This window comes from Pagrus major, chromosome 10 (assembly GCF_040436345.1).
Source record: "Pagrus major chromosome 10, Pma_NU_1.0".
Taxonomy (NCBI): domain Eukaryota; kingdom Metazoa; phylum Chordata; class Actinopteri; order Spariformes; family Sparidae; genus Pagrus; species Pagrus major.
This window is the reverse complement of record NC_133224.1, coordinates 2,739,910-2,753,325: the sequence shown is the minus strand read 5'-3', so window position 1 is coordinate 2,753,325 and position 13,416 is coordinate 2,739,910. Positions and strand designations below refer to the sequence as shown.

At 43.2% G+C, this 13,416-nt stretch overlaps 1 protein-coding gene across 3 annotated transcripts in view; it reads left to right on the top strand.

Annotated features, from left to right (window-relative positions):
- LOC141003235 (uncharacterized) overlaps nucleotides 1-9,235 on the top strand; it is a 31,500-nt gene extending 22,265 nt beyond the window's left edge. For 2 of the 3 annotated variants that reach the window (XM_073474525.1, XM_073474523.1), the window contains exons 5-15: nucleotides 2,190-2,507; nucleotides 3,039-3,374; nucleotides 4,722-4,874; nucleotides 4,965-5,012; nucleotides 5,357-5,553; nucleotides 5,804-5,951; nucleotides 6,032-6,155; nucleotides 7,052-7,215; nucleotides 8,328-8,472; nucleotides 8,599-8,714; nucleotides 8,922-9,235. In XM_073474525.1, the coding sequence (XP_073330626.1) occupies nucleotides 2,190-2,507; nucleotides 3,039-3,374; nucleotides 4,722-4,874; nucleotides 4,965-5,012; nucleotides 5,357-5,553; nucleotides 5,804-5,951; nucleotides 6,032-6,155; nucleotides 7,052-7,215; nucleotides 8,328-8,472; nucleotides 8,599-8,714; nucleotides 8,922-8,968 (1,796 nt within the window). In that variant the 3' untranslated portion in view covers nucleotides 8,969-9,235. The remainder of the gene's footprint in view (nucleotides 1-2,189; nucleotides 2,508-3,038; nucleotides 3,375-4,721; nucleotides 4,875-4,964; nucleotides 5,013-5,356; nucleotides 5,554-5,803; nucleotides 5,952-6,031; nucleotides 6,156-7,051; nucleotides 7,216-8,327; nucleotides 8,473-8,598; nucleotides 8,715-8,921) is intronic. The other variant, XM_073474526.1, reaches the window with a different exon arrangement.
- The last annotated feature ends 4,181 nt before the right edge of the window (nucleotides 9,236-13,416 follow it).

Here is a 13,416-nt window from a genome sequence, read left to right as displayed (position 1 = left end):
CTCACTATGGCCTCATTGGCCCGTCTCATATCCAGGCAAAGTCGGACATCATTTCCAGGTTTTGGGACAATCACAACCGTCACCCACGGGGTGGGTCCGTTCACCGGCTCAATGATGTTCAAGTCCACCAATTCTTTAATTCTGGACTCTACTGCCCCCTGAAGTTTGAATGGAATGCGCCTGAGTGGCTGGGCTACAGGTTTCACCTCAGGGTTAATGTGTAGACTGACCTGTCTTGTTTCCAGTTTTCCAACTCCACTGAACACTTCAGGATACTGCTGTTTGAGCGTTTGCTTAATGTCTGTGATGGCAGCAATGTTGGCACCTATTTTCAGGACCCCCAGTCGCATTGCTGTCTCTTTTCCAAGCAGCGGTTCACCACTTCCTCTGATTACGATGAACTCAGCACGTTCAGTCTTTTTTCCTATAGACACCTCACATGTGAATGCCCCCTTGACTGTTAATGGCTGACTAGAAGAATATGAGTAACATTTTCTCTCTGTCTTAGGGACATAGGAGTGGCACTTAATGCTTTCTGCTTTCAATTTTTCCCATGCATTTTCTCCCATTACATTGCTTGTCGCACCAGAGTCAATCAGCATTTTTACATTTACTCCCCCAACACAGAAGTTAAGTCTCTCTGGCATGTGGTTATCATCAATAGCAAATGCAAAGTCCCCACTTTCATGTTTATCAACGTTATTTACGTTTTGTTTCGGTTTCCCACCTTTAGTGCGGCATACTTTTGCAAAGTGATCTTTTCCCTGGCACTTGTGGTACATTTATCCTCTTGCGGGGCATTTTGGATCACGTCCAATGTGATCAGTATTCCCACATCTGTAGCACTTTCCATCATTTTTATTGTCTCTGTTTGGTCTACCTTTTGTATTCCCGTTTCCATGGTCTCCCTTTTTTCCTTTCAGTGCAATCCAGTTAACAGTGTCTGTGGAGGGTTTAGCCGACGCGCATGACGTCATGCCCGCCAGTTGCTCATCGATGCTCTCACAACGGGCAGCTATTTCCAGTGTAGACGCTAGGGTCAATCCGCGACCCTCTTCTAACAGTTTTCTTCTGACATATTCCGACGTCCCTTTGCTTAATATTGCGTCCCTTATCTGATTGTCAGAATCTCCCCCGTAACCACAGTCTCTCACAGCTTGTCTCAGGCATGTAGCAAACTGCTGCACCGTCTCCCCCGGCTTCTGGTGCAATTTTTGAAATGCGTGCCTTGCCAGCGTTGTGTTGACCTGGGGTACGAAGTATGCATTCAAAGCCTCTACTGCCTTGTCGTAGTCCGTTGCCTCACCAGTGTCCGGAAGAGTTGAGAAAATGTCCTGTGCGTCTGGTCCAGCAAGATGAAGTAGCAGTGCACGTCTCCTTTGCTTCGTAGCAGCAGGTGAATCATCGGTTATGATGAGCCCTTTACCGTCAGCATACAGCTCGAACGACGTTAGCCATTGCCTCCATCGTGAGCCTAGCGTAGCTGGCTCGGTGTAGCATGCAAAGTTTTGAATTCCGGATTTCTCCATGCTAGCTAACTAAACTTGTTGTTTCTCACTAGCTAATGAGAATTAATCCTCGTCGCCAATGTCTTGTCTCTACGTTACTTCAGAATTAAGCAGAGGTTGCAGAATTCAATCTGAATAGTATGGACCACACGTAGACATGTATGTCTCTTGCTGAGTGCGAATTTAATGTAAACCAAACTCCTCCACCCTACCCATAATACCTTTCCACATTCTTACACTGCGTGTTACTCATGGACATGACATCGACCTCTGACCTACGACCTCTGAGTGAAACACCAGTTTAAAACTTCCCAGCTGATAAAAAATGCTGCCAACAAACAGAATCCAGGCAGTTTCCTTCTAAACATATTTGTCAGAAACTTTTAATTGTTTATTAAAAACTAATTTGTATGCTACAGGTTTTATGTTAACAAATCAGCATCTGTAAAAATCAGTCGATGGGGTTCTCTTCCCCCAAAGACAAAATAAAATAAGATTCAAAGTGACCCTGATTACTTACTTATTACTTAAAAACATCAATACATGTAAATGTCACCAGATGAAACATTACTGTGAAGCACAACATCAGGTTTCTGTAAAATGTTGTAATAATTCAATAAAGTTATTAAAACCTGCTTCTGCTGTCTGTACAGCTGATGTTGTGACTTGTTGTCCTCTCAGTCTGTCAGGTGGAGGTGGATGAGGGGGCGGAGTCTGTCCAGCTGCCCTTCAAAACCACAGTTCACCTGCCTGATGATGCTAAAGTTGAGTGGACGAACAGTATCAACATGAAGGTCCACGTGTATCAGAATGGCCTTCTGACTGACGAGCAGCATCAGTGTTACAGAGGCCGAACTGAGATGAAGAGAAACTCGCTGAGTGACTTCAGTCTGACCCTGAAATACCTCACAGACATGGACAGAGGCTTTTACATCTGCACCTTCTACAGCAGGGAGAGGACCGTCCTGATGAGGAAACAAGTGAAGCTCCTGGTCAAAGGTGAGTACTGCAAAACTGTCATCCATAAAGGACTTTTATATTGAACCAAGGCCACCTTTCCTGATCCTGTAAGTGTTTTAGTATCTAAACAAAAGACATGGAGGACTCGACCTCTGACCTACGACCTCTGAGTGAAACACCAGTTTAAAACTTCCTGGCTGATAAAAAATGCTGTCAACGAACAGAATCCAGGCAGTTTCCTTCTAAACATGTTTGTCAGAAACTTTTAATTGTTTATTAAAAACTAATTTGTATGCTACAGGTTTTATGTTAACAAATCAGCATCTGTAAAAATCAATCAGAGAACATTTGATGGGTTCTCTTCCCCCAAAGACAAAATAAAATAAGATTCAAAGTGACCCTGATAGACTTATTACTTAAAAATATCAATACATGTAAATGTCACCAGATGAAACATTACTGTGAAGCACAACATCAGGTTTCTGTACAATGTTGTAATAATTCAATAAAGTTGTTAAAACCTGCTTCTGCTGTCTGTACAGCTGATGTTGTGGTTGTTTGTCCTCTCAGTCTGTCAGGTGGAGGTGGATGAGGGGACGGAGTCTGTCCAGCTGCCCTGCAAAACCACAGCTAGTCTGCCACAGGATTTTACAGTGATGTGGAAATGTTATGAACCAAAACTGGTAATGACGGTCCACAATTATCATGAAGGCTCTGACCAGTCTGGAGAACAGGACCAGTTTTACAGAGACCGGACAGAGATGAACAAAGACCTGCTGGAAACTGGAGACTTAAGTCTGACCCTGAAAAACCCCAAACACACAGACACAGGGACATACAGGTGCATCGTCTACAACACAGACGGAGACATCGTGAGATGGAAAACAGTACTGCTTAAAGTCAAAGGTCAGTATGAAGATACAGGTCAGAGGTATTTGTGTTTGTCTCTGGTTGTTTGTCTCTGGTTGGTTGTTTGTCTCTGGTTGTTTGTCTCTGGTTGTTGTTTGTCTCTGTCCAACTGTCCTCTGTCTGCACTGCAGAGAGAAGTCAGATCAAAGATGAAACAATCAACATCAGGAACAGAAGCAGCTCAACTCAAACTGATCCTCTGATGGCGGATCAATCTGTTTGATTGGTCTGTTTGTCACTCTGAATATTGATCTGATGTGACTTTGGATCAGAGAGACAATGGAGGTGAAGGAGCTGATGGACGGTGGATGACAACATGAAGCTTTATCAGCTTCTTCTTCACTCTGACTCCTTCTATATAATCACTATTGGTCACTATTGATCATCTGTGTGTGATGTCACATGTTGATCAACTCTGTTATTTGGACTGAAACATGTTCTTGTTTCTTTTTAGACTTTCAGTGTCCCTGAAGGCCACTTGTTGTTTAGATCCTTTGAGCTCGGACAGAGGTCTCACTTTGAAGGAGACACCTGACGCTTTCAATCTGTTTGTGTTTTATTGTCACACTCACTATATTACAGTTTTTATCAGTTGCTTCAACATGTTTTCTAAAGCACTCACACAGTTTTCTACCTTAATCGACCCTGTTCAGAACAACAAACCAGAATAACATTGTCTTTATCACTGTCGATGTCTAGAAAATGAACTTGTGTGTTTAGTTTCTCTTTGAGTTTTCTGTCCAGTAAAATCTCGTCCACAGATGGAGGAAGACATCATTTAAAATGAAGCCAACATCTGTTTGAACAAACGGTCTCAAACAGATGTTGGCTTGAGGAACAACACCTGATGCTGTGAGACACGATGTCAGTCATTATCTGGTTATTGATTGGTCTGATGATCTGACAGTAAAAGTGAGAATTCAAATATTTAAAGTGGAAAACTGAGGAGCATCATCACAGAAAATGGATCTAAAGCTGTGAGAATAATAGATTCAAAAGACATAAAACTTTTGATTATCTCGCCCACATGTGGCAGACTGGTACCATATTTCTGAAAGAGGCTCATTTTATACCTGTGTGATGACTGAAGTAAGAGTTACGTTACATATCGCTCAGATTTATGATTTCATGGTAAATGAGAAAATGTCAACAATAACTAATAAAACAGAATAACAACAGGAGTTTTGAGCTTTAGTTTGTTTTACCAACATAACTGACATGGACAAAATGAGGTGAAAGAAAACACACTCAGAAATGCATGTTCTCTTGTTTATTTAAAAAAAGCTTCACCTTTGATCACCAGAACCAAAAATCAATTAACCACTACTAGTCAACCAATCACAGAGCTTGGAGTGAAGCCACATGATCCACTGAGAGCGTTTCAGGGCGATGACCAGAAAACAAACATTAAAGTTCCAGCAGCGCTCAATTCTTTGATATTCATCAGTGTGACAGAAGAAAGACGAGACTTCAGCAGGATGAGACACGTTTCAGTCTGTAAGTGTGTGACTGCATCATTTATTACATTTTATACTAAAACACTGCCAACAGCTGCAAACTCATTGTATTCTCTCTCTCTGTTGTCAGTGCTGTGTGTCTACTGCTACTTTGTGAGCGCAGGATCTTCATCTCGTAGTGAGTATTGTTCAACAGTCTGACTGTACAAGTGATTTTCTCAACCGTTATCCAGAATAGTTCAAAATGAGCTCCACCTTCACCAACTGCAGCAGTAAAATCCAGCTTTGCACTTTGTGCCACAGGAAGTTAATAAGCCAAGTTTGGATCAGGTGAGCAGGTAGAAAGAGTGAGTGTTTTGGCAGGTGATGAGTGACTAGGAGTCGGCTGGAGTTGTGACTGTAAAACATAAAATAATAATATATGAAACATTGAAAAAGGAGGTCATGATGCACAGGACTGATAAGCACAGATAATGTCATCACCTGGTACAACAGAGGAACTTCTTCTCTTTCTAACATCAGATGTACAGCGACGGGAGACCAAGAAGTACGCTGGAGTCCTGCCAACAAGGATGGTCATTTCTCCGACCTGGTACGTCAGTGTGGGCGACACCATACAGCTCAACTGCACCACACACAATGACAAAGGGAACTACGGCGACACGATGGACATGCAACTGGTCTGGACCAAGATGGGACCTGGAGAGAAGACTAAAAAGGTTTGGGACATTTACATTAAGGCCAAGATTAGGTGTTTGGCTGATGTGACGCTATCTTAAATAGCACTGGCTGGAGGGTAAATTCTCTCTAATCTGATACAGATGACGACCTAAACTTTGACTCAATTTGTGAAGAAGTTATCTGGACATGCTAACAGAGAAGATCTTATCTTAGATATGGTTAAAATTGGAGTTCTGAAGTTGAGATGTGAATCTCAGTTTGGTATATTTGTGTGGTGTCTTCTCACAGGTCCTGTTGAGCCAGCGAGCGTCTTTAGGCTTCTCCTATGTGCTGGGCCCTGTTACCCATGAGCATCAGGGTGTTTACTCCTGTCATGTCCAGAACAGCAGGCCTGATATTTATGTTCATGAGTGGCACTACATAATCTGGGTGGCTGGTAAATGCTTTATATAATAAATGATTATGTTTTATTTCATGTGATATTATCATTCATCATCTTCATCACATCCAATGCAGATGTTTCTCCTCCGGAAGCCTCGATAGACGTGATCAGCCACAACAGGAGCCAGTTTGTTCACTCTGAGATGTTCACCGTGAGCTGCCAGCTGCCCGACAACAATACCCAGTGGAAGATGATGAGGTTGGCCTTTACCTTGTATCAGTGTAGGCCTTGGCAAAAACGAGCCACAATTTCTGTAGCAGCAAGGCTACATTCATCTAAAAGTTCAAAACAAGATGTATTTTTATTTCCAGTATCCCACCAACAACGAGTTAGAATACAAGTTCCCCACTTACTGCGGCGAGGACACAGTCTGTGTAGGTTGGGTGCAGCAAGGACACATCTTGTGTAGGTTGGGTGCAGCAAGGACACATCTTGTGTAGGTTGGGTGCTGCAAGGACACATATTGTGTACGTGGGGTGCAGCAAGGCCACTGCCTGTGTACGTTGGGTGCAGCAAGGACACATCTTGTGTACGTTGGGTGCAGCAAGGACACATCTTGTGTACGTTGGGTGCAGCAAGGACACATCTTGTGTAGGTTGGGTGCAGCAAGGACACATCTTGTGTAGGTTGGGTGCTGCAAGGACACATATTGTGTACGTGGGGTGCAGCAAGGACACTGCTTGTGTATGTTGGGTGCAGCAAGGACACATATTGTGTACGTTGGGTGCAGCAAGGACACATATTGTGTACGTGGGGTGCAGCAAGGACACATCTTGTGCAGGTTGGGTGCAGCAAGGACACATCTTGTGTAGGTTGGTTGCAGCAAGGACACATCTTGTGTACGTTGGGTGCAGCAAGGACACATATTGTGTACGTGGGGTGCAGCAAGGACACATCTTGTGTAGGTTGGGTGCAGCAAGGACACATCTTGTGTACATGGGGTGCAGCAAGGACCCTGCCTGTGTACGTGGGGTGCACACTTGAGGCCAAGTGTTTGGCCTGTCAGACAGATGTCATTCTGCTAGCGTGACTAAAAACATCAGTCTCATCTTCACAGCTACGAGTTACAAAACACTCTTCTTCTGTTTTCCAAGCTTTAATAAGTGGGAAGGAAATATGATCGAGTGTCCCAATCAAGTGTCTTCAGACCGCCGCCTGTCCTGCACCAGCCGTTCTGAAAGTCCCTGGTCAGACATCCTGTACTGGTGCGAGAGTTCAACAGGGGAGAGGAGCAACGCCCTCAACATTACCACCACTGGTACACACCTTTAATCACATTTATTTAGATTTCAGATGTCTGTTAGTCGTTAGCAGTTTCATTTAAAGAGAGATGTCCTCATAACTTCTCACATGGTTTGATTAAAATAAATGTTTGAGGCCCAAAGAGGCCAATTATCCAACATCTCACAAAACCAACAGATCTGTGATCAGTGATCACCTGACGACGGATCAGATTTATCTGGTGAACGTTTGGAAGGGCTCAACTCCAAGTTTGGGAACCACTGGGCTAAACCAGCTAGTAAGCTATTAGATAGCAAGATATCACCTCCAGTAGTGTTGATAAGTCAAAATGTCTGAATTTGCTGTGTTTTCTCTGTACTGTAGCATAGAGCTGTGCGATATTACGATATATCGTAGTGCGATATAAAAATGTCTACCGTAGGATATAACCCTCTGTTGTTTATATCGTAATTTTAACGTGTAGGCTACTTGTTTAGCACTGTTGCTACACTAACGTTAACGTACACTATGGTTGTGTAAAGCACAACTCAATGTCGGAATGACCATTGGATATCCAAATTTTGAGTTCAAAACAAGTTCATTGTATGAAGGCGATGTAACTGCAGCAACGCTACTGCTTTGTGGTAGCATTTTTACGTCACCCGCAAGGACTCGTTTATGGCACCGGACGCCCGGGAGTAAACAGAGGCAAAACAGCATGGTGGAGACGGAGGAGAGCGCAATGGAAGACGAAAATAACGTTACTAGTTACGTTACATCAGACACGGATACAGAAGCAGAACCCAGCCGCGAGGCCTACTGGCTGTCCTACCCGGAAAAAGATTTTTTTATATTTACATAAAAGCTTGGAATAGTTTTTGTTTACAAATTCTTATTTGTTGTGACAGTCCTGCAAAAAGTCACGAATATGGTTATCAAAAATAGTGCTGGGATGTGATTGATTTGAAGATATATATATATATATATATATATAATTCTAAGAAATAATACTATATCGGGATATATATCGTTATTGGGATATAAAATTAGCTATATCAAGATATAAAATTTTGTCCATATCGCACAGCACTACTGTAGCATTTATTTCTCAGGATTAGGTCAAATGAAAGACTGTCTCTCTCTGTGCAGTTGTGAATAATGTCATGGAGAGTCCGCGACTTCCTGTGTTGGAGGGGGAGGACGTGATGCTGCGCTGTTTACACATCAACAAAACTACCAAGGAAATCACCTCCAACCTCAGAGCCACCTTCTACAAGAACGACCGTGTGCTCAAGTAAAACTTTCCTCAACCCGAGTTTATTATTCACATCAAACTTACCTTCATCAACATATTCCTTGAATCTTAATATGAGCATGAAGTGTCACTCAGTTTCTTTTCCTCTGTGTGTTTGTGTCTCAGGTGGGGAACTCAGGGCAACTGGACTCTAACAGCAGTGACCAAAGCTGACGAAGGACTCTACAAGTGTGTCATTCATGGTCACGGAGACACTCATGAGAGCTGGATCAGTGTTAAAGGTACAAACACGCTCATACTCTGTATACAAAGCCTACAGGGCAACGTTTTATAATACAGTCCTCGTAATAAGTGTTAGTTTATAGGTAACGGGGCCCTTTTAACTTCTTACAGATAGAATCTAATAGATGCTTCTTGACATTAATTAGAAGTGTTAATAACAGCATAATTACAGAAGGGTAAAAGCATTTTTTGTTTTGACATGTCAGCTCTGAATGAGGACGACCAGAAGAAGAGGGACTTGGAGACGACGTAGATGTTCCCCTGCAATGCTCCACCTCCAGGCTCCAGTCACCTGCTCTCTGATTGGTCAACTCAACCTAACCTGCTCTCACAACATTAGACATGAGAGGCAAACTTTATCAAGTCCTACACATAATATTCAAGAGTCAAAATGACCAACATTTTAAATAATTTCAAGGACTGTTCATTAACCAATATGAGCACCACACTGGAATATGTGTCTGTGTATCCTTCAGTGTATCTGAGCCTGAATAAAACATGGCGGAGACTCTGTTGTTAACATGAGCGTGACGTTAATGTTTCTGAATAATTTAGAGAAGCAACCCCCAGCTCCATCAACAACACGAGTTATGAAACAGGGTCGAGATGGAGGAACAGGAAGCGGCAGGAAAGTGAGATGAGGAAGGATGGAGGACGAAACAGATGGAGGGAAGTACTAAAAGTTTATACGCTGGACTGGTTTTATAAGAAGGACATGAACTCCCAGTGTGGACGAAAATATGACGACATGAGAGAGATGACGACAGAGCAGACAAAGAAAAACAGAAGAAGAAGAACATTAAAATATGATGTGTAGTTTAAGTTGTTGTTTACAGTTTTTTCAACCAACATGTGCTGTTACAACATGGGAACACAGAAATACAAAGTAGTGAATCAAGATAGACTTGATCAAACCTGTCTGTGTATCTCCTCGTCAGTATAATCTTACTACTGCATTAATTCATGTGACAAAAGGGAAGTGATGGAGAGGAAGGAGTGAAAGACTGGAAACAACAGGAAAGCAAAAGTCAAAGAAAGGAAAAGGAAGGAAAGAAAAAACGTCTTTTCTCTTCCTTCCCTCTCCTCGGGACAAGACAGGAAAGGAAAATAAAAGAAAGGAAAGGACAGGAAAGGAAAGGAAAAGACAGGCAGGGAAACAGGCCAGGCCAGGACAGGACAGGAAAGGAAGAAAAAACAGGACAGGAAAGAAAAGGACAGGAAAGGAAAGGATGAGAGGAAGAGGAAGTAAAGTGACTTTCCACCTGATTAATTTGCAAAGAACAATCAAACACACACACTCTGTCTTGGCCTCCCGAGTGCTTGAGTGGTTGCGACATTTCTTTTTCATGAAAAAGGAAGTAGATGAAATATTAACCACCAGTGAGGAGCAGGGAGCTGCTGTCCTCTCCACTACGCTTCAAAAAGTGGAAGTACACAGAAACCAAACTATTACTGACTCTCAGTCTTCTTGTCTAACTCTCCAAAAGAAAGCAAAAAAAGCATCATTCATAAAATGTTGACATTTATGTCGTCCTGTAATCTCAATAAGTCTTTGTATTAAAAACCCTTTCCCTCTTAAAAAATAGCCCCACTTATCTAACAGAATGGATCCTAAAGCTGTCGTCACATGAACACCCTGTAATTTAAATGTTTTACTTCTAAAGAATAAAGACATTTTATTGCTATTCTGTTTGAGGAAGTATTAAAAGATACAATATCTAACATTTTCACATTAAAATGTTTGAAAAACAACTAGAGCTTTGTTAGATGTTCTGTTTAGTTAGTATCTACATTATCGCAAATGTTTCCGACAGTGTTCCCACAGAAATCTTACTCGGTTAAGTGATGCGTTTCATTTGATCACCTCCAGAGGTAATGTCAGAGACTGAGGAAAGACGTCGGTGAACGTGACTAAAGGTAAAGTGAATAAAACTTTAAAATATTATCTCATCTGTGCACATTTGTGTCTGATTCAACGGTGGGAGTGGAACCACGATCTTGATGATCCCAAGCTACTTCACAACATCATCAAACTACATCTTTCCTTATTGTTTTCATTGAGAGACCCCTAGTGGCAGAAATCAATCATATTAATCAGAGTGGGCATTTATGGTGCAACACATGCAGTCCTGTCAGACCAAAGGTGTGACGCTACACAGTATAGGTGTATTTACAGTTGTGTGTTAAAGATTTTAACTCTCTGGACTAGTCTGCCACAGCCGGCGCCTTCCTGCAGCATCCCAGAATCCCTCCTCGCCTCTTCTTCCTCTTCTTCATCTTACAAACTCCAGGGCTGCTGTTGGAGCAGATGGACTTCCTCAGAGTGGTGATGTGTTTCTGCTGCTCCCGAATCTTTGTCTCCAGGTGGGACTGGATCGCCGAGCCGAGGCACTCCAGGTCAACCGAGGCGCCGTACACCTCCCACGTCATCCCTTGTTTGTCCCACGCCACCTCCTGTGGCCTCACTGCTTCTTCCTTTTCCTCTTCCTCCTTGTTTTGCTCCCTTGGTACTCTGTCCTCATCCTCCTCCCAGATGCTGTCTGCACTCATGTCTCTGTCTTGGTTTTGTCTGTGTTGAAGCTCTGATGTGAGGGCGGGGCTCTGCTGGAAGCTGTATGTACGCAGACAGGCGGGCAGGGAACTCGCCTTGTCAGACACAGCAGAGGGAAGCACCGACTGGCTGCGCAGCTCGATGTCAATCTTGCAGATGTGCTTGAGAGACTGCTCACCGTCAGGGACGCAGCACAGTGACGGGACCGTCGGGGAGGTGGAACTACCTGACTGACAGCTGGAAGAGCCAATCAGAGAGGAGGTGGGAGTTCCCCTGTGCAGGCTGGAGCTGGTGGACGCTGAGCGTTCGACCACCTCCACCTCCACTTGGACACCCACCTCTCTCCGCTCTCCTCCCTGCAGATGGAGCCCCTCATTGGGGTTGGTCATGGTGGCAGTCTCCTTTAGGGCCTTGGAGCTCGGTTGATGAGTGGGCGGCTGAGGAAGAGAAGAAGAACTCCCCGGACCATCTTTCTGTTTAAGCATCTCCTGCTTCTTCTCTTCCTTCTTACTCTCTACACCTGTTGCCCTTGACGACGTGATGGTGCTACCAGCGGTGATGGCATTTGTGTCTCCCAGGTGACTTGGTTTGCCCGATGGGCTGCACGGTGCCAACCCTGCATTATCAGTCACATTTCCCCCTCGCACAGCCCCCTGAGATACCCCCAGTCCTCCTGCAGCTGTCACTTTGGTCTCTGGCAGTTTCACGTGCTCCTCCTCGTCGGCAGCGCCTGCTTTCACCGATGTCTTAGTGATCGAATCAAAGGTGAGGCCCCGAGTAAGACTGGTATTATGGGGTGTCTCTCTGGGGTTAGTTTCCACAGCAACAGATCCAACAGCCACAGGCTCTGGTGTGGATCCTCCCTTCATTGTGATGGCAACAGTGGTTCTGGTTTTGGGGCTGGAGGTGGACAGAGGAGCCAGCAGGCCAGAACCTGCAAACAGAAAACAAATGTTAGCACAACAGACTGAATTATTGCTGTTTTTAAAAATTACCATAATTTTTAATCAATGATTTACACAGCTACAATGGATGCAACTTAATTCAAACTCTGACTGTCAAAGTTACGTCCATTCAAACTAATTTTGCGTCTGATGGCCTGAGGTGTCTGATAACATTACGGAAACCTCCTACAGAGAGAGACCTTAAATAATAAGATTGTTTTTGTAACCAGGAACACAAGTTTGGAGCTTTTGTTCTTTTTCCTCTTAAACACCGCTCTTATCCCAAGTTCGGGTCTGTCACATGATCGGCAATTTTAATTTCAAGTCTTGCATTGATGATTGATTCAACTGGTGAACAAATAAATGTTTTTGTTGCCAACATAAAGATTTACCAAGTTCCACAGTCTTTTATTAAATTGTATTCTCCAGCAATTCATCACTTTCGTAGACAAAACTAGCTGAGATATCGTGACACCAGACACAGTATCTTAAATCTTTTTAAAGTTTTTCATGGGGTTGAACTTTTCTACACAACATCGAATTCAGTTATTGTTCATTTGTTCAACACAGATCACTTCAAAATTCATTCTTGACTTTAAAATAGTAGCGAGATGAAATATTCTTAAATAAAAGTCCACTTACAAGACTTTTCTTGAGCTTTAACAGCATATGACTTTCACACTTAGGTGGGGTTATGCTAACCAAGTAAACTCCATACACTGATGAAGACCATGAGATGCAGTTGAAAGTGGACCATGAGTTGAGATTATGTTGCCATATTTATATATTGTTATGTGAATAGTGTCATTACTTGGAGAACTGAGAATCAGCTGATCTCAGTTTTGGATCATTGATTGATTAGACTCTGTGAATGTAATTACCTGGAGCAGAACCAGGACTCCTCAGGACCTCCCTGTTTGGTCCAACTCGAGCAGAACCAAGGGTTTTACCAGGACAAGACCCAGGACTCCTACTTGCTGAATTTGGTCTAGGAGAGAGCAACAAATCTGCCAGAGCTGACTTTGAACTAGATCGAACTGGTCCAGGTTTGGAAGAATCCGAACCAGCTTTAGGATCAGTCTTTGGATCTGGACTGGTTTTGCTTGCCTTGATTTCCGTTGTAGTTTTAGAATCAAGGCTATCTCTGGAACCCATCCCAGACTTAGAATTGGGACTGGCTTTGGAATTGGATCCAGTTTTGGAGTC